At 41.9% G+C, this 21285-nt stretch overlaps 3 protein-coding genes across 8 annotated transcripts in view; all 3 read right to left on the reverse strand.

Annotated features, from left to right (window-relative positions):
• Positions 1-21285, reverse strand: part of LOC131472916 (protocadherin alpha-C2-like) — a 55631-nt gene that overhangs the window by 20821 nt on the left and 13525 nt on the right. The window contains exon 1 of one of the 6 annotated variants that reach the window (XM_058650408.1): positions 14833-17310. The exons of 4 other annotated variants lie outside the window; for them this stretch is intronic. In XM_058650408.1, coding sequence (XP_058506391.1) covers positions 14833-17211 — 2379 coding nt within the window. In that variant the 5' untranslated portion in view covers positions 17212-17310. Of the gene's footprint in view, positions 1-5539; positions 8251-14832; positions 17311-21285 lie in introns of those variants that run through there. One more of the 6 variants, XM_058650412.1, reaches the window with a different exon arrangement.
• LOC131472918 (protocadherin alpha-8-like) lies at positions 10874-14821 on the reverse strand. The gene has a single exon (XM_058650414.1). It carries the CDS (start codon positions 13946-13948, stop codon positions 11525-11527), a length of 2424 nt encoding a protein of 807 aa, XP_058506397.1. The 5' UTR covers positions 13949-14821; the 3' UTR covers positions 10874-11524.
• Positions 18340-21166, reverse strand: LOC131472925 (protocadherin alpha-3-like). The gene has a single exon (XM_058650420.1). It carries the CDS (start codon positions 20843-20845, stop codon positions 18446-18448), a length of 2400 nt encoding a protein of 799 aa, XP_058506403.1. The 5' UTR covers positions 20846-21166; the 3' UTR covers positions 18340-18445.

Consider the following 21285-nt stretch of genomic DNA (forward strand, 5'->3'; position numbering starts at 1 on the left):
GACTCATTACGTAACTTCCTCTTTCAAAACATATACAGTTAATGGCATTTCAGCTGGCATTTCAGCTAGCTGACACACAAATGCAGGGTAAAACACTGCAAAAACTAATTCTTAGGCCAAAATTAAATGTCAGTGCATCTTTGGCTATTGTTTCATTTTATTTTCAAATAGAGGCTTTGATTAATGGATGCATTGCTGCAGGCAATAAGGAGCATGCAAGTAAAATTGTCATTCTCAAGAAACAATTTGAGTGGGAGGGAAAGATGATGAGGAGATGTTTGCAGGCTGATGTGTAGATGTGCAGGGATATCTGTATGTCAGGGAATGTGCAAATAACAAAAAAAAGATAAATTGAAATATGTCCTATGTATTTCCTATGTGATCAGAGCAGACAGAGTGGGAAGGAGAGCACTGCAGATACAGTGAAACTGGTCCCTCTGTTGGAATAAATCGGTAATACAAGAGTTGGACATATAATCATCTCCCCACTGCCCATCCTTGTAGGCTCTGTCATTAAGCCACAGCACTGAAACATAAACCCATCAGCAATGAAAGTGTGCATTTGTAGGAGTGAGCGAGGAAGGGAATGTGGGCAGAATGAGGGCACGGATAGACATCGACCCTATAGTGGTAGTGATTTTTCTTTCTCATCCACAAATGACCGCAAGGCACGCTCCAGAGGAAAGAAGAAGAAAGATCAGTGTAAAGGCTTGCTGCAATCTACAGTGAAAAAGGTATATGTGTTCATATGTATCAAAGAGCTTATATACATATGTCAGACACAACACAACATTATGGCTTAACTCTTGCATTTGTCTCTGAAGTGATTGTTTATCACAAAATGAAGTATCTGAGGAATGGAAATCTCTAGCTGTCTTCAGCACCACTCATATAATACAATCATACAATAATAACATGAGCAGGAAACACTAAACTACAGAACAAAGAGCACTATGACAAAGCTCTGATCTTTCACCTTTTCCATTCCACAATTGTTATATGCACAAGATAACACATTTAATATCCTTGGAAACTAAAGCTCCCATGATAACCAAAGTCCTTTTAATCAGGTGGACACACTAAGCGGATAGCAGAGTAATTCTCTGGTTATGTTTATTTGAGCTGATCCCCTGTGTACCTTCCATTCATACATAAAAGGCATTAGACAGCTAAAAGAAGCACAAATCCCCCCCCTTTAGTGTCCTGTAAAGGTTAAACAGTTTCTTGGATGTCTTGGTTCTGTCGGTGCATAAATCAAACAGATTCTTGTTGTAGCACTGAACAAAGCTATCAGGAAATGCAGGCAGGCTTTGGATACTTCCCTCTTAGGATGCCCTGGCTTTGTATCCCTGCCGGATGGGAGTGGATGCAACCCTTGCTTCTGAGCATGACAAAGCTAATCTAACATTTTTTGAAGTGATTCTCTAACCGCACACGTTTCCCTCACTTGCCTCATATGATCATGCTGTACATATTTGGTCTAAATCCTCCTCTCCATCTCTCCTGCCTTCAATTATTGTGTCCATCCCATTTCCTTACTGCTGGCGTCTACAACACATGCTGAGATTGGATGTCTGGGTGGGGGCTGGTACTTACTGCCAGCTCCCTGGAAACAGACTAGTTCATCATTTCATTATGGCTCAGAACAGTCTCCATGGCAACCACTGATAGCAGAGCTAACCTCAGTAGCACAAAAGGACACACCCTTGCAAGGGAGGCACAACAGGAAGTAAGATGTGTGAAAGACTGCTAACCATTAGGAATAAATACATATTTGGTTTGCCATGCTGCTGTTCTGTCACATTGTGTTAGATATGATGACGTAAGGACATTTCTGTTTTATGCTTTAGGTTGTTCAATCCATCTGTGCATTGCAATCTCTGGATCCACTTAAGTGTATGCTTTTACTGCAATCAATAATTCAATGCATTCTGCAGCACTGGGGGAGCTTATACAAAACCAAACTCTAAATTGAAGGTTTAATGTTCCCATCAGTCATTGTCTTCACTTTAGATTTTATTTTTTTTTCATATTATTGTTATTATTATACATATATAAAAGCACCCACGGCACGCAATGCCACCTATTTGACTCGTGCAGCTTCATAAAAACATACATAAATACACGGTGCGCAGATAAAAGCCTCTTTCCCTCATCCACCACAAACCTTCGCCCCGCCCCACCGGTTTAGCTATGATTGACACTTGGAGTTGTCGGCCCCGCCCAGCCGCAGAGCAAGGCAGGAGGGAGATCTGAGCTGAGCCGAGCCGAGAGCAGCTGATACCTCGGTCCTTTGCTGCTACTGCAGCTCGTAGCGGAAAATTACCTGCCCCTCCCTCTCAGTCACATTCACAGAAAGCTGCAGCATACTGAACACATTCGGAACCACTTTTACGCAGCGAGACAGCTCCAGGCGTTGTTTCAGAAACCACAAGCTTATGCGAACAGCCGAGACGCTTGCTGTAAAAAATATAAATAATAAATCAATAAAAAAATAAAGCAAAGCGACTACCTAACAGAGGATTTATTCGGATGGTGAATGCAGCACGCTGCCATTTTTAAATCACACGCTGGCCCACATATAACCCCGCATTACGCATTGCTTGTATCCGCAGTCTGTCAGAGCAGAGAGCACCTTCGCTCTTCTTCACGTAAAACCAACCACACTGTCTGGGTTTTGACAGATCTGACCGTGCTTGTTTGTTATGGACCACTCCCTGAAAATGAGGTCATATCGTCTGAGTGCCTCAAACGCATCAGCAACACAATGCACATTCGACCTCAAAGAGGACCCAATGCCACAGCAACGTAGGACATAATAAGCAGCACTTATTAAACACGATGCGCCATTTGGCAAAGCAGAGCAGGTTTGTCTCAGCTGAGTCGGTGCACACATTAGAGATTCTAATGAAAATATATTAGATCGTGTTTACATGCGCTCTGAGGCTGATGACACACATGTCTGAAGGAATCGACATTAATTCCCTGTTATTTCTCTCAGCTGCTCCCCTTCTCAGGGAGTGCTGGTGAAGGAGAGGGGGAGGGGAATGGAAAATGGCTCTGACAGTATGGAGGAGGAGGAGGGAGAGAAATAGAACCTAGAATGACGAATACTACGCACGTTTTGCTAAGGAACAGTAAAGGAAACTGGGACGTGGAACAAGGGGGATGAGGAAAAATAATAACAGTATAAAATAAAATAAGGAGCTGCAAATAGAACTAGCTGTATACTGTATATGAAAATGTATTGTATAAGTCCATGCTTTGTAAATAATGAACGCCTAAATGTGTGTATTGTGTTCATCCTCTATTAAAAATGACTTAGACAATTGTAAATGTAAATCTACACTATTACACATCCCCCTATAAAAGTATCACCATGTGTGGGTTTGTGCAACAAATGCAAAACACACACGCACATACTGTGTATACACAGTACTGTGTGGAAGTCAAAATGATGTGACTGAGTTGGCCATATACAGAATATTAGCAAGCTGTCAATGTGATTAACTCATATAACATGTACAGTATGTAATGCTCAGCATATCTTGAAGAAACCTGGTGTAATAAACCTTTTTCACAGCAGATATTTGTCAACATAAAATAGTAGGACAAGCACAGGTTTCACCAATAACAGTAAGAAGGTTTTCACTCAGGTTTAAAAATTTAGGATTATGGGATTGTTCTATTGTTACGTTTGAATGATCACGCTAAACACACAACACTTCAACAAATCAGTCATAGGTCATACTTAATTCCAACATGAGCTCATATCCAGTGGGCCAGGACCACTGAGACCACAAGTTAACACAATAAAAGGAAAACATAAATAAGGCTTGTGTACACATGTAGTCCAAACACCTGTATCTGAAATGATTCATTCATAACAAGACTCTATAAAGCTGATTTCCAAGGCCAATGCAGCTCAAATCTACAAGCTGATATTAAGCACCATGACATTAAATATGTGAACAAGACTTGCTACATTCAGACCTTATAAAATGCAACAACAACTTCACATGAGAGCTAACCTTTAAGCAAATTAAAACAATGTTTAAAACAATTGACAGCAGCCATATGTCCCAACATCACAGGTCATATTTACAAACAGAGTCGACGTAACAATGCATTGAACTCACAAAATGGAGGCTCACTCAGGTGGAATGTAGTCATTAACCCACGCGGAGAATTGACGGTTTCCCTTAGTGACCAAGTGACGGCAGCACTGAGCACAGGACACGCAAATCACGCAAACCAAGCGACGGAAACTGACGTAAACGCGCGAATGTTTTTTTTAATAGCTTGTTGACATATAGGTCGCCCTCCTCACTCACAAAAACAACGTGTGTTTCTGTTTATTTGATTGCATGACTGTTGTAGAAATACGCCGCTTTTGCCCGAGTGTGTCTAACGTTATCTCAATGCGGAAGTTAATGTGTTTCAATGCGGAAGTAATGTGTTTCAATGCGGAAGTCATGTGTTTCAATGCGGAAGTAATGTGTTTCAATGCGGAAGTAGTGTGTGTCGCTTGATCGTGGAGAAAATTAACGCCGAGAAACCGATTTTGCGAACATGCGCCGACACTGAGGATAATATGAACATCTTAGTGGACATCTGTTACCCCTTTTGCAGTGTCTCAGCCGCCACTTGAACTGCCATGAACAGACTTCTCTGTCAACTTCTGCTGTCCTCCGAGAAGAAGCAAGCTTCAACTCTTTCAAACCACCTTTCAAGTCTACTGACGGTGAGTAACTTTGTTCACACGCCTCCACTGAATTCATTTAAACCAAATAATAGCTGGCCAACAGATATTTTTGTTTTTATTTTTAGGAAACTCCTGCTTCCTGGCAGCAATTTTATGATTTACTCCACTGTCTAACAACTGTAAATCTCCATTTAACGACTAATGAAGAAAGATAAGCTTCAAACATTTCCAGACTGTTGACAATTGCGACACCGCGGGTGATGTGTCGTTATCATTAGTGAATGAAAAAAAAAAACTTGCCAATAAAATAATCTATCTGATATTAATAAAAATGTGATGTGATAACTTAAGGCTCACTGCTCGTGCAGTTGATCGCTTAACTTATAGATTAGTTGTTTGTTACTTATTTGTATTTTGTATGTATATTTTGTGTACATGTTTTTTTATGCCCTTTGGGAAAATATCAAGTCTTACTATCAATTTAACTGAATTGACAATCACAAATTGACTTCTGTACAATCTGCAGAATAAGGACTGGTGTATTGTAGTTACTCAAAAGTTGCATATTAACTTGATATTTTTTGCGTGTTTTCCCGCACACTGACCATGGTTTTGCCCTGTGGTACAGTCCTATTACAGTTGGTACAGTCCTGGTGGAAACGGAGCAAATCAGTACCATGGACAGCGCTCACACCTTATACACACAGCGAAGGATACAAAACCAGAAACACATAACAGGACACACAACTGAGCCGAGTCAGTAATGTAACACAATTTGTTGTCTACAATGATCAGATTTTACAATAATCTGAATTCCTAAGGAGCTACACTCACCTTCTCTGTATTAGGTAAAGTCTGAGTCCTGGTATACGTGTCTCCTCCGTTAATACTGATCAGCTCCGCATCTACAGGTGGATATGGTGCGGGGAAAACCACTACGTCGCTCTTCAGCGTGTCTGAGCTGAAACACACGTCATACTGCTGTGTAGCTTTAGAGTAAGACCAGCTCCCGTCAGGATGGGTGGTGATCATGGGGGCGCTGTACCTGCTGAAACTGCTGTCTGTCCTGTGGCATTTGACAGCTATTAAACTGATGAGGCTGAGCAGAAAGATGGCTGACACCGACACAATGGCGATTAGCAGATACAGGTTTAAATCAGTGAAGCTCTCCTCCTTAATGGGCACATGTTTGAACTGAGTCTGGATGTCAGCTGAACTTTCAACCACCATCACCTCTATAGACACAGTAGCTGACAGGGAGGGTTCTCCGTTATCAGAAACCAGCACCACCAAGGGGTGAGATTTCAGGTCATTGTCACTCATTCTCCTCTTAGTTTTGATTTCCCCGGTGCTGGTACCGATCCGGAAGAGGTTGTTTCCTTTGGTATCAGAGAGGTGATAAGAAAGCAGAGCGTTGTATCCAGAGTCTGCGTCTACAGCCCTGATTTTTGCCACAATGTGTCCCGCTTCAACATTATAGGGGATGCTCTCACTGTTAACGGAGCCGTGCTCAGAATAAGGCGCAAGAATCACGGGACTGTTGTCATTTTCATCCAGGATAAAAACGTTCACTGTCGCGTTGCTGCTGAGCGGAGGAACACCAGAGTCTGTGGCCTGAACTTTGAACTGAAACGTTTTTAACTCCTCGTAGTTAAAGGACTGTAGACTGATTATATCTCCAGTCTCTGAGTTTACGTTAATAACTGAACCAATGACATTGTTTTTGTTATTATTGTTCATTAGCGAAAACGTTACTCTCGCATTTTCATCGACATCAGCATCATCTGCAGTCAGTGTATAAATTACACCACTAACAGGACTGTTCTCTTTGACAAAAATGTTTATCACGGGCTCTTTAAAACGAGGTGCGTTGTCATTTACATCAGAAACGTGGACCACAATAACCCTGGTACTGGAAAGAGGCGGGGCCCCTTCGTCAGTCGCTGCTATTGTTACATTATACTGAGAAGCTCGCTCTCTGTCTAGAGGTCCGTCTACGACCAGTGAATAGTGATTTTTGTATGTATTCTTAATTGTAAACGGTACTGGATCCACTATTCGAACCTGAACAACGCCGTTTTTATCTGAGTCGTTATCTCTGACCGTCATTAGTCCAACCATTGTGTTCAGGGTTGCGTCCTCCCTCACCACGTCAACTAAAGATGTCACTGATATTTCGGGTGGATTGTCATTAATATCTGTGATTTCAACGAGTACCTTGCAATGAGATGCTCTCGGATTTTGTCCTTTGTCTTTAGCCTGGACTCGAATTTCAACTGCTTTGCTCTTTTCGTGATCTAGCTCCCCGTTCACTGTAATATCTCCGGTTACAGGATTAATTGCAAATTTATTCACATTTCTATCATTATCGTGGTTGATAAATTTATATTCTATTTCCCCGTTAAGACCTTCGTCTAAATCCCGAGCATTTACAGAAATTACAGTTGCACCTTGCGGTGTGTTTTCCGGTACAGTGGCTTTGTACAGCTGCGTGTCAAACAATGGAATATTATCATTTACATCTTGCACAATGACTGTTATAGACAATGTGCCTGACTTCGGTGGTTTCCCTCCATCCACAGCTGTCAGTGTTAGTTTGATAACTGTCTGTTTCTCTCGGTCTAATGCTTTCTGCAGCACCATTTCAGCGGACATAGTCTCCTCTCCACTATTCTGAACATCCAGGGTGAAATGTTCGTTTTGGCTCAGCTTGTAGCCCTTAACTGAATAAGTACCGATATCCGCATCGAATGCATTTGGTAGAGTGAATCTCTCACCAGGAAACGCTGACTCGGACACATTTAAAACAATCCCCGGAATCCGAAAAGACGGCGCATTGTCGTTTATATCCAAGATTTTAACCTCAAAGCGATAGAGATTAAGCGGAGAGTTAACAATGGCTTCCACTTCCAGAGAACATTTGACATTACGAGAGCAAAGCTCCTCTCGGTCTATTCTGTCTTTGACCAGAAGTATCCCATTCTTCACACTGACTTCGAAGTACCTCGTGTTAGGTCCCGAAATTTGAAAACCCCTGGTTTCCAGTTCTTGGACATCTAAATGCAAATCCTTCGCCAAATGTCCAACAGTGGTACCCGGGTTAGATTCCTCCGAAACAGAATATGCAATCTGTGCTGCTCCAAGTCTCCATATATGAGCTAGATTGAGCAAAAAATAAATCCAATGCCGCGAACTACCTGGTCCTTTCATCCTGTCTATAGCCTGCCGTACAGCTAATTCGTTAAAATAAATCCAGCAGTAACATTTCTCAACAATTCTATCAACCCAATGCGGTGAACATATTCTCGTCTGCTACAAACAAAGAATGACAAACACTCTCTCTCTCTTTCTCTCTCAAACGAAGAGGGAGGCGCGTCTTGCAGAAAAAAACCCAACGTGCTTCAACTCGCCGGTGTGATAGCGACATCTTGTGGTAATGTTGAGTTTGGAGGCACAGAAAGAGAGAGAGAGAGAGCTCAAATCCACACTGAAAAACATTGTTGCGTAACCTTAATACACGTATTTTAGGATAAATGAGCTGGACAGTCTACAAATTTAACATACTGCCAACAACTGTAAATTGCCACATGTCACAGCGGAACACATTTATGATATTTCAGGAAAGAAGTACTGAATTTCGACCACACACAGCTAACACAAAACTTCTTAAATAGTCACCTGTAATTGCATTTCAACAGGTTGAATCATTAAATTATTGCCTGGCTCCCTTTTGTTTTTGTGCTATTATCCTTACCGTCTCTTTGTTAGGTAAAGTCTGAGTCCTGGTAAACGTGTCTCCTCCGTTAATACTGATCAGCTCCCCATCTACAGGTGGATACGGTGCGGGGAAAACCATCACGTCACTCTTGAGCGTGTCTGAGTTGAAACATACGTCATACTGCTGTGTAGCTTTAGAGTAAGACCAGCTCCCGTCAGGGTGGGTGGTGATCATGGGGGCGCTGTACCTGCTGAAACTGCTGTCTGTCCTGTGGCATTTGACAGCTATTAAACTGATGAGGCTGAGCAGAAAGATGGCTGACACCGATACAATGGCGATCAGCAGATACAGGTTTAGTGAAGTGAAGCTCTCGTCCTTTATGGGCACATGTCTGAACTGAGTCTGGATGTCAGCTGAGCTTTCAACCACCATCACCTCTATAGACACAGTAGCTGACAGGGAGGGTTCTCCGTTATCAGAAACCAGCACCACCAAGGGGTGAGTTTTCAAGTCATTGTCACTCATTCTCCTCTTAGTCTTGATTTCCCCGGTGCTGGTTCCGATCCGAAAGAGGTTGTTTCCTTTTGGCTCAGATAGGTAATAAGAAAGCAGAGCGTTGTATCCAGAGTCTGCGTCTACAGCCCTGATCTTTGCCACAATGTGTCCCGCTTCAACATTATAGGGGATGCTCTCACTGTTAACGGAGCCGTGCTCAGAATAAGGCGCAAGAACCACGGGACTGTTGTCATTTTCATCCAGGACAAAAACGTTCACTGTCACATTGCTGCTGAGCGGAGGAACACCAGAGTCTGTGGCCTGAACTTTGAACTGAAACGTTTTTAACTCCTCGAAGTTAAAAGACTGTAGACTGATTAAATCTCCAGTCTCTGAGTTGATGTTTACCACAGACGTTATGGGGATACTTTTTGACATTCCATCTAATAATGAAAATATTATTTTTGCATTTTCTTCTATATCAGGATCAACGGCAGTTATAGTTAAGATTTTACCCCCAACTGCACTATTCTCTTTCAGATATGCATTAATCACAGGGTCTGAGAACAGAGGTGCATTGTCATTCACATCAGAAATTTGAATTGGAATAACAATGGTGCTTGAGAGAGGCGGCGTGCCTTCATCAGTGGCTATGATGGTGACATTATATTGAGAAACACTCTCTCTGTCAAGAGGCCCATCAACTGTTAATGAATAATAATTTTTGTAATTTAGCTTAAGCTTAAAAGGCACCAAACCAAGAATGTTGGCAGCAGTGACACCATTATTACCCCCGTCTTTGTCAGTCACAGTCACCAAAGCAACCACTGTTCCCATCTCAGCATCCTCTTTAACTGGACTCAGAAGAGATGTGACGGTGATTTCAGGGATGTTGTCATTAATATCAGTTACTTCCAGTAACACTTTGCCATGGACGCTTCGAGCAGGCATGCCTTTATCTTTTGCTTGTACACGAATATCATATGCTGAATGTTCTTCATAGTCTACTCTCCCTGTGACAGTTATTTCCCCCGTGTCTGGGTTTATGGAAAATACAGCTTCGGGATTGAAATGTTCCCTCTCAATAAATGAATATATTAGCTCACCATTTATTCCTTCGTCCAAATCTGTAGCACTTACAGTCAATATAGACGCTTGGAATGGAGCGTTTTCAATGACTCGGGCTTTATACAGAGGTTTACTAAATACTGGTACATTATCATTTATATCTATGACATTTACAACGATTTTTAATGTCCCAGACTGAGCGGGTTTTCCTCCGTCCACAGCAGTTAAAGTCAGATGGATAACAGACTGTTTCTCCCTATCTAAAGATTTTTGTAGCACTAACTCAGCAGACTCGCTGTGCTGTCCGCCGCTCTGTACATCCAGTGAGAAATATTCATTCGCACTGAGCTTGTAGCTCTTGACCGAGTTACTGCCCGTGTCTGCGTCATTCGCCATTGGGAGGAGATATCTCTCTCCGGTATAAGAAGATTCTGAAACGTTAAAAGTCTTCTCCTTTTCCCGAAAGGATGGTGCATTGTCGTTAATATCGATAATCTGTACCTCTATGCGATGCAGATGAGTGGGGTGGCTCAGAATCGCTTCTATATTCAGGGAACATTTTGCCATGTTTGAACAGAGCTCCTCACGATCAATCCTATCGCAAACGTATAGCGCACCTGTCTTTAAATCCACGTCAAAATACTTATTAGAATTCCCAGCGACAACTCGAAAATCCCGTTTTCCCAGTTCCTGGACACCGACATGTAAATCCTTTGCAAGATTTCCCACTACCGTTCCTTTGTCCACCTCCTCGGAAACCGAGTAGGAGAGCTGCGCCGTAGATCCATCGCACAAACAAAGCAAAGCTATGATTTGTATCCAAACCGTGACTGTCAGTCCTCCGCGTGCCATCGCTGACACCGCTGACACCGAAAGTAATTCTCCGACAATTCCACACTTATTGTGAATCGCAGACGAAGCCCCTTCTGTTTTGTGGCTATTTCTGTTTCTGACAAAGCACCAATGGACTATACTGCTTCAAACACAAAGGAGGGGTCTTGGGAGAAACATGGGCAACACAGATATTATGGTCTCCAGCGACATCATCTGTTTCTTTCGTGGTAGTGTACAGTGACATTAATACTGAACTATGTTTGTGCAGTCGGGCAAAGCACTGTAAAATTTTTATTTTGTGGAAATGGTGTATAAATACAATGTATGTAACATGTGTTGTCAGGGAAAACACGTTACAAAATCAACATAATCTGCTAGTAAGAACTTAATTATGTAAGTCAAGCAGTCCCACTTAGGAGTTCAGCACTCAGCACCATGGACAGCGTCGCAGCTGGTCAGTGGGGTAACTCTCAAAGTATCAACGACTTAGGTGCTTAAATTGTCAGAATTGATTCATTCATTATCATCATGCCACAATATCTGTTCTGTACCGAAAACTTTCAGGCAATTGAGGAAAACAAATCTGGACTGCGTTAACATATACTCATAAATATACGATAATCAACCAAATGTCTACAGATTCTGAATATGTCCCTGAGCTGTTTCCCCACATCTTAATTTCACGTACATCCACATTTTAGTAATCAGTAACTCACCGTCTCTTTGTTAGGTAAAGTCTGAGTCCTGGTAAACGTGTCTCCTCCGTTAATACTGATCAGCTCCGCATCTACAGGTGGATATGGTGCGGGGAAAACCACTACGTCACTCTTGAGCGTGTCTGAGCTGAAACAGACGTCATACTGCTGAGTAGCTTTAGAGTAAGACCAGCTCCCGTCTGGATGGGTGGTGATCATGGGGGCGCTGTACCTGCTGAAACTGCTGTCTGTCCTGTGGCATTTGACAGCTATTAAACTGATGAGGCTGAGCAGAAAGATGGCTGACACCGATACAATGGCGATCAGCAGATATAGGTTTAAATCAGTGAAGCTCTCGTCCTTTATGGGCACATGTCTGAACTGAGTCTGGATGTCAGCTGAGTTTTCAACCACCATCACCTCTATAGACACAGTAGCTGACAGGGAGGGTTCTCCGTTATCAGAAACCAGCACCACCAAGGGGTGAGATTTCAGATCATTGTCACTCATTCTCCTCTTAGTCTTGATTTCCCCGGTGCTGGTTCCGATCCGGAAGAGGTTGTTTCCTTTTGGCTCAGAGAGTTGATAAGAAAGCAGCGCGTTGTACCCAGAGTCTGCGTCTACAGCCCTGATCTTTGCCACAATGTGTCCCGCTTCAACATTATAGGGGATGCTCTCACTGTTAACGGAGCCGTGCTCAGAATAGGGCGCAAGAACCACGGGATTGTTGTCATTTTCATCCAGGATAAAAACGTTCACTGTCACATTGCTGCTGAGCGGAGGAACACCAGAGTCTGTGGCCTGAACTTTGAACTGAAACGTTTTTAACTCCTCATAGTTAAACGACTGCAAACTGAATATATCTCCAGTCTCTGAGTTTATGTTTACCACAGAAGATACAGTAATGCTTTTTGAATCACTATAAAATGAATATGCCACTCTTGCGTTTTCATTAATGTCAGGGTCGACTGCAGATATTGTATAGATACGAGTTCCCACTGGACTGTTTTCTTTTACGTACATGTTAATAAATGGTTCAAGAAAACGAGGTGCGTTGTCATTAACGTCAGAAATCTGAACTGTAATGACGCTGCTGGTGGATAATGGCGGAGTTCCTTCATCTGTCGCCTTAATCGTGACGTTGTAAAATGAGTATTCTTCTCTATCAAGCGGTCCACCTACTAGTAAAGAGTAGTAATTCTTGTAATTAGGTTTTAGCTTAAATGGTGCCGAGCCAACTAATTTACAATCGGTGTGTCCGTTTTTTCCACCGTCTTTATCAGTCACTGTCACCAAAGCAACAACGTTTCCTATGTCAGCATCTTCTTTCACTGGGTTCATGAGTGACGTCACAACAATTTCTGGGGCATTATCGTTCACATCAACTACCTCCACCAGCAGCTTCCCATTTGCCCTCCGTGGCGAGAGACCCCTGTCTGTCGCTTGAACGTGGATTTCATAAGCGGACTGTACTTCGTAATCCAAATTGCTCTTCACTGTTATCTCGCCTGTTTCTACATTCATGGAAAACACATCTGCAGGATTGAAGTTTGCACGCTTCACAAAGGAGTAAACGACCCTCCCGTTTTCCCCCTCGTCTAAGTCTGTGGCATTAAGATGAATTACCGATGAGCCAACTGGAGAATTTTCTTTAATTCGTGCCTTGTAAAGCGTTTTACTAAAGGATGGCGTGTTGTCATTGACGTCTAAAACATTTACATGTATCTGTACAGATCCGCTTTTGGGAGGTTTGCCTCCGTCTACAGCGATCAGTGTTAGTTTAACAACATCTTGTTTTTCTCTATCCAAAGCTTTTGCCACGACCAATTCAGCAGACACACTGTGTTCTCCACTGCTCTGTACGTCTAAGGAGAAGTATTCATTCGGACTTAGCCTGTATGTTTTTACTGAATTGCTGCCTGTATCTGCATCAAGAGCCAGAGGAAGCAAAAAGTGCTCGCCCGTTTGTGAAGATTCGTATATGTTAATTGTATGTGACTTCTCGACAAATGTTGGTGCGTTATCATTTAAATCAACAACGACCACCTCAATTCGGTGGAGTATCATAGGATTGCTCAGAATGGCCTCGAAGTTTAGTGTGCATTTGATTGCGTTTGGACAGAGCTCCTCGCGGTCTATTCTCTCGTTAACATAAATATCCCCCGTCTTAACATTTGCCTCGAAATATTTCTTACTGTATCCAGACACGATATTCAGATTCCTTGTTTGCAAGTCCCGAACGTTGACGTTTAAATCCTTAGCCACATTCCCCACCACAGTTCCTTTGTCCACCTCCTCGGAAACAGAGTATGATATCTGAGCCACAGACCAGTCAGATAAAAACAGAAGCAACAGCCAACGGAGGATCTCGTTACTCCTCTTGATGCCCATCACAGCTTTTAAAGACCAAGTCGCCGTCCGAATTGTATTCATCCACAAAACGCGACTCGATCGGCCAGCATTGTTATTCCTATCCACTCCAGTCTTCTGCTTTTCATCGCTATCGCACCACAAAGCACTCGCAATCTGCTGCGCGTCACAAGGGAAGGAGGAGACTGAAAACAACGAGCTCACAAAAAAAAACTTGTGGTCATTTGCGACCCCACGTGGTAAAACATAGACATGAACGTTGCTCCAAATGTTAACAGCACCTCATGATCTCACATGGAAACACTGGTTGTAGCTTAACGTTCTAAATCCGTCATGTGCGCATAACATATTTGTTCAAAGAGTAAAAAAATTTGATTTTTACTACAGAAAAGGAAAGTGTATACAAGTGATGTAAAGCAAAGCGAAAATAATGATGATAATGATTCAAGGCATTGCCACTATTGAGAGATAATTCAGTCAAAACCGGTTCAGCATTAAATACAACAATTGATTTTTGCCGAATAAAGCCACACATACAAAAAACAAAACAAAGCATGGGCAATTGATAATATACATCTAAAGCTACATTGAAAGATTTATGCAATCATGCCAAGTTAGGGTTTTCAGAGTACAGCATGGAGTCAAAGACAAAATACGCCTATACATTTTCAGCACCATGGAAAGCACCCAAATCCGACTGCGGGATATCCCCCCTGTTTTTTCAGTAATCCGGTCAATTAAGCACGTCTGTTATCCATTTTAAATGATTGATTGTTGCAGTCGTTGTGTTGTAGTGGTATTAAGTGTGATGTTCGTCATTTCGCTTTAATCCATATGTCACGGGTTTTAAAACAAATAGCCACCATAGCCTATGTGGTGATTCACATTGACTACGATATATGACATTCAGACATGAAAACAAACGTTTGGTATGAATCTCAACTCACCTTCTCTGTATTAGGTAAAGTTTGAGTCCTGGTAAACGTGTCACTTCCGTTAATACTGATCAGCTCCGCATCTACAGGCGGATAAGGTGCGGGGAAAACCACTACGTCACTCTTGAGCGTGTCTGAGCTGAAACAGACGTCATACTGCTGAGTAGCTTTAGAGTAAGACCAGCTCCCGTCAGGGTGGGTGGTGATCATGGGGGCGCTGTACCTGCTGAAACTGCTGTCTGTCCTGTGGCATTTGACAGCTATTAAACTGATGAGGCTGAGCAGAAAGATGGCTGACACCGATACAATGGCGATCAGCAGATATAGGTTTAAATCAGTGAAGCTCTCGTCCTTTATGGGCACATGTCTGAACTGAGTCTGGATGTCAGCTGAGTTTTCAATCACCATCACCTCTATAGACACAGTAGCTGACAGGGAGGGTTCTCCGTTATCAGAAACCAGCACCACCAAGGGGTGAGATTTCAGGTCATTGTCACTCATTCTCCTCTTAGTCTTGATTTCCCCGGTGCTGGTTCCGATCCGGAAGAGGTTGTTTCCTTTTGGCTCAGAGAGTTGATAAGAAAGCAGCGCGTTGTATCCAGAGTCTGCGTCTACAGCCCTGATCTTTGCCACAATGTGTCCCGCTTCAACATTATAGGGGATGCTCTCACTGTTAACGGAGCCGTGCTCAGAATAGGGCGCAAGAACCACGGGACTGTTGTCATTTTCATCCAGGACAAAAACGTTCACTGTCACGTTGCTGCTGAGCGGAGGAACACCAGAGTCTGTGGCCTGAACTTTGAACTGAAACGTTTTTAACTCCTCAAAGTTAAAAGACTGTAAACCGATTATATCTCCAGTCTCTGAGTTTATGTTTACAACAGATGAAATTGGAATAGTTTTTGGGGAAGTATTTATTAACGTGTACGTGATCTTTGCATTATCGTCTAAATCAGGATCAAATGCATTTATCGTATAAATGGTTGATCCTGTTGGACTGTTTTCTTTCACGTAAATATTAATCACAGACTGTGTGAAACGGGGTGCGTTGTCATTGACATCAGAAACATGAACAGTAATGACCCTGTTGCTGGACAGAGGTGGACTTCCTTCATCTGTAGCTGTAATGGTGACATTGTAAAGAAAATTGTTTTCTCTGTCTAATGGTCCATCTACTACTAATGAATAATCATTTTTGTAGTTGGACTTGAGTTTAAAGGGAACATAGCCCTCTACCTTACAGTTAGTTACACCATTGTTTCCTCCATCTTTGTCAGTCACTGTAATAAAAGCAACTATTGTCCCCAGTTCAGCATCTTCTTTTACAGGCGTCATCAGTGACGTCACTGATATTTCTGGGGCATTGTCGTTCACATCAATTACCTCGATCAATAATTTAGCATACCCAGTACGAGATGAGGTGCCTTGGTCCATTGCCTGAACTCTGACCTCATAAGCAGGTGTCTCCTCATAATCCAACGACCCCTTAACAATAATATCTCCATTTTCTGAATTCAGGTCAAAAATACTTGATGGATCAACATTTCCTCGTTTGATTAATGAATACAGGATCTTACTGTTCATGCCCTCGTCTAAATCGGTTGCATTTAACTTAATAACACGTGACCCAGGAGTCGCATTTTCTTTGATACGCACTTTGTAAAGCGATTTACTAAAGGTTGGTGTATTGTCGTTAACATCTATAACATTAACAATTAATTGTAAAGTCCCTGATCTTGGTGGTTTACCTCCATCTACAGCCGTCAGAACTAGTTTAATCACCGGCTCTTTTTCTCGATCTAAAGCTTTCTGCAACACTAACTCAGCAGATACACCGTGTTCTCCACCGCTTTGAATATCAAGAGAGAAATGTTCATTATGGCTCAGCTTATAAGACTTTACTGTGTTACTTCCAATGTCTGCATCCACTGCTACCGGGAGAAGATATCGCTCCCCCGGCGAAAGCGATTCAGAGATTTTAAGTGAATGCGTTTGTTCAACAAAAGAAGGCGAATTGTCATTTACATCAAGAATATTGACTTCAATGCGATGCGCATTCATTGGGTTATTTAAAGCAGCTTGTAATTTGATGGGACATTTTACGGCATTAGGACAAAGCTCCTCTCTGTCTATTCTCTCGTTAACAAAGAGGTTTCCGGTCCTCAAATTCACGTCAAAATATTTCTCACTGTAACTCGAAACGACCGTCAGATCTCGTGTCTCTAGATCCTGAACGTTGATGTTTAAATCTTTCGCGATGTTCCCCACTACGGTGCCTTTGTTCACCTCCTCGGAAATGGAGTAAGATAACTGCGAAGCAGAGCAGTCAGCGAGACAAAGCAGTGCAACAACATGAACCCAGCCGTATTCCTTCTGTCGTCGGACATACATCGTTGATGCAGAAATAGGAGATTAATCCAATAGTTTATACATCCACAATGTAGATGTTTCCATCAAAAACTGTATTGTCCGTTTTGGGTCCTTCCCTTCTCGCCCCAGCACAACAATGTGTATGTGGTTGATAACGATTGGATTTTCTCATGCACAGAGGAGGAGTTTTAGACATAGATACATTCACATCCATGGTCTCGAGCGACATCATGTGGTGAAAGTTAGCCTAGCTAAATACTCATGAAGCCATACAATAATTTGCAATGTGATTCTAAATATTGCACATGATTTAATCTAAATCCTCGAATAAATATCACAAAAATATTCACCTATACAAAAACATTGTTAAGTGAAGCGTTCTTCAGACTGTAACAACACTTCACTGACTGATATTCCACACGGCCCTATGAGTTGATGGACAATCTGAACAATGTTATGTAACAAGGGAGGTGTTGGGCATACCAAAAGTTTTTATTTTCTCTTTCTGTTCTAATAAAGCAATTTCAAAGTAGTATAAATGAGAAAAAAGACATAAAAACAAAATTAATCTGATTAAGTATGTCTCTTCAAGGGTAGACAATCCACATACCACATTGGAATGCCCTGATTCAGCACCACGGACAGCAACACACGTCTTACATAAATACTTGACATGTTTCTAGTACAATTGTTAGACTGTGTATATGTATCAGGTATGTATCCAATACTTAAAGTTCAGCAACATTACAGTCACTCTCAATACAAAAAAAATTAGTGAAATTAGTTTCCATTGTTGAACTCTTCAATGAGCCAGCATATGCAGCTGAATGTTACTGACTAACAAGCACTATGATTATAACGAATTTAGATATTTCTATAGCCTTTCGACCTCGTTTCTTCTCATGGCCACAAAAGCAACAACCGGATTATGCCTATTAGATGCCATGCAAATAAGTTGTGTAAAATTGCGTATTCCTTAACGGAGATCGACTAAGTTTTGTCGGCAAATTCATTAAGGTGAACAAGATGTGTTTACAATTTAGAATGTTGATCTGAATGAGCACTGGTCATTTATGTATAAAAAAACACTTTTATAAACCGAGGTTGTGTGATTTGTTTTGTCACAAAATACATATGTTGTGGCCTTAAGTCATTTCACATGTTCCTTCGTTGTATCCAAAGGGCGTAAGTGAACTCAGTCTGTTACTGAAAGTGATTTGACGTTAATGAAATCCCAAGTCAATTATCCAAACATTCACTGCAGTGTACAACTCACCTTCTCTGTATTAGGTAAAGTCTGAGTCCTGGTATACGTGTCTCCTCCGTTAATACTGATCAGCTCCGCATCTACAGGCGGATACGGTGCGGGGAAAACCACTACGTCACTCTTGAGCGTGTCTGAGCTGAAACAGACGTCATACTGCTGAGTAGCTTTAGAGTAAGACCAGCTCCCGTCAGGGTGGGTGGTGATCATGGGGGCGCTGTACCTGCTGAAACTGCTGTCTGTCCTGTGGCATTTGACAGCTATTAAACTGATGAGGCTGAGCAGAAAGATGGCTGACACCGACACAATGGCGATCAGCAGATACAGGTTTAGTGAAGTGAAGCTTTCGTCCTTTATGGGCACATGTCTGAACTGAGTCTGAATGTCAGCTGAGTTTTCAACCACCATCACCTCTATAGACACAGTAGCTGACATGGAGGGTTCTCCGTTATCAGAAACCAGCACCACCAAGGGGTGAGTTTTCAGATCATTGTCACTCATTCTCCTCTTAGTCTTGATTTCCCCGGTGCTGGTTCCGATCCGAAAGAGGTTGTTTCCTTTGGGCTCAGAGAGGTGATAAGAAAGCAGCGCGTTGTATCCAGAGTCTGCGTCTACAGCCCTGATCTTTGCCACAATGTGTCCCGCTTCAACATTATAGGGGATGCTCTCACTGTTAACAGAGCCATGCTCAGAATAAGGCGCAAGAACAACGGGACTGTTGTCATTTTCATCCAGGATAAAAACGTTCACCGTTACGTTGCTGCTGAGCGGAGGAACACCAGAGTCTGTGGTCTGAACTTTGAACTGAAACGTTTTTAACTCCTCATAGTTAAATGACTGTAAACCGATTATATCTCCAGTCTCTGAGTTCATGTTTACAACAGATGAAATTGGAATACTTTTGGGGGAAGTATCCACTAACGTGTATGTGAGCTTTGCATTATCGTCTAAATCAGGATCAAATGCATTTATTGTATGAATTATTGATCCTGTTGGACTGTTTTCTTTCACATAAACATTAATCACAGACTCCATGAAACGAGGTGCGTTGTCATTGACATCAGAAACATGAACAGTAATGACCCTGTTGCTGGACAGAGGTGGACTTCCTTCATCTGTAGCTGTAATGGTGACATTGTAAAGAAACGTGCTTTCTCTGTCCAATGGTCCATCTACTACTAATGAATAATCATTTTTGTAGTTGGACTTGAGTTTAAAGGGAACAGAGCCCTCTACCTTACAGTTAGCTACACCATTGTTTCCTCCATCTTTATCAGTTACTGTAATAAAAGCAACAATTGTCCCCAGTTCAGCATTTTCTTTTACAGGCGTCATCAGTGACGTGACAGATATTTCTGGAGCATTGTCATTTACATCAATTATCTCGATCAATAATTTCGCATGTGAACTACGAGGAACAGGGCCTCGATCCATTGCCTGAACTCTGACCTCATAAGCAGGTGTCTCCTCACAATCTAACGTCCCCTTAACAGTAATATCTCCCGTTTCTGAATTTAGGTCAAAAATACTTGATGGATCAACATGTCCTCGTTTGATAAATGAATACAGGATATTACTGTTCATACCCTCGTCTAAATCGGTTGCATTTAACTTGATAACAAGTGACCCATGAGTCGCATTTTCTTTGACACGCACTTTGTACAGAGGTTTACTGAAAGTAGGTGTATTGTCATTAACATCTATAACGTTAACAATTAACTGTAAAGTCCCTGATCTTGGTGGTTTACCTCCATCTACAGCCGTCAGAACTAGTTTAATCACCGGCTCTTTCTCTCGATCTAAAGCTTTCTGCAACACTAACTCTGCAGACACACCGTGTTCTCCACCGCTTTGAACATCAAGAGAGAAATGTTCATTATGGCTCAGCTTATAAGACTTTACTGTGTTACTTCCAATGTCTGCATCGATTGCAACTGGGAGAAGATATCGCTCTCCGGGTGAAAGCGATTCAGATATGTTAAGTAAATGTGTTTGTTCAATAAAAGAAGGCGAATTATCATTTACATCAAGAATATTAACCTCAATGCGATGCGCATTCATTGGGTTATTTAAAGCGGCTTGTAATTTGATGGGACATTTTACGGCATTAGGACAAAGCTCTTCTCTGTCTATTCTCTCGTTAACAAAGAAGTTTCCGGTCCGCAAATTCACGTCAAAATATTTCTTACTGTAACCCGAAACGACCCTCAGATCTCGTGTCTCTAGATCCTGAACATTGATGTTTAAATCTTTTGCGATGTTCCCCACGACGGTGCCTTTGTTCACCTCCTCGGAAATGGAGTAAGATAACTGCGAAGCAGAGCAGTCAGCGAGACAAAGCAGTGCAACAACATGAATCCAGGCGTATTCCTTCAGTCGTCGGATATACATCTTTGATGCATAAATTAGAAATTAATCCAATAGTTTATACATCCACAACGTATATCTTTCCATCAGAAACTGTATTCGTCCGTTTAGGGTCCTTCCCTTCTCGCCCCCGCACAACAATGTGTATGTGGCTGATGACGATTGGATTTTCTCATGCACAGAGGAGGAGTTTTAGATACATTCACATCTATGGTCTCGAGCGACATCATGTGTTGAATGTTGGTCTAGCTAAATGCCAAGGAAACATTAAGTAATTTGCAATGTGTAATTCTAAATACAGCACATACTTGCAAATGATTGAAATCAATTCTCGAAAAAAATATCAAAATATATTCACATATACGCAGCTGCAAAGACATCTTTAAGTGAAGCATTCTTCAGACCTTAACAACACTAAACTGACTGATATTCCACGCAGCCCTATAAGTTGATATACAATCTGA

Source organism: Solea solea, chromosome 14 (genome assembly GCF_958295425.1).
Source record: "Solea solea chromosome 14, fSolSol10.1, whole genome shotgun sequence".
Taxonomy (NCBI): Eukaryota; Metazoa; Chordata; class Actinopteri; order Pleuronectiformes; family Soleidae; genus Solea; species Solea solea.

Excerpts from the sequence above, each read along its gene's own strand:
- LOC131472918 (XM_058650414.1), bottom strand. The coding sequence starts at position 13,948 with ATGAATACAATTCGGACGGCGACTTGGTCTTTAAAAGCTGTGATGGGC.
- LOC131472925 (XM_058650420.1), bottom strand. The coding sequence starts at position 20,845 with ATGTATATCCGACGACTGAAGGAATACGCCTGGATTCATGTTGTTGCA.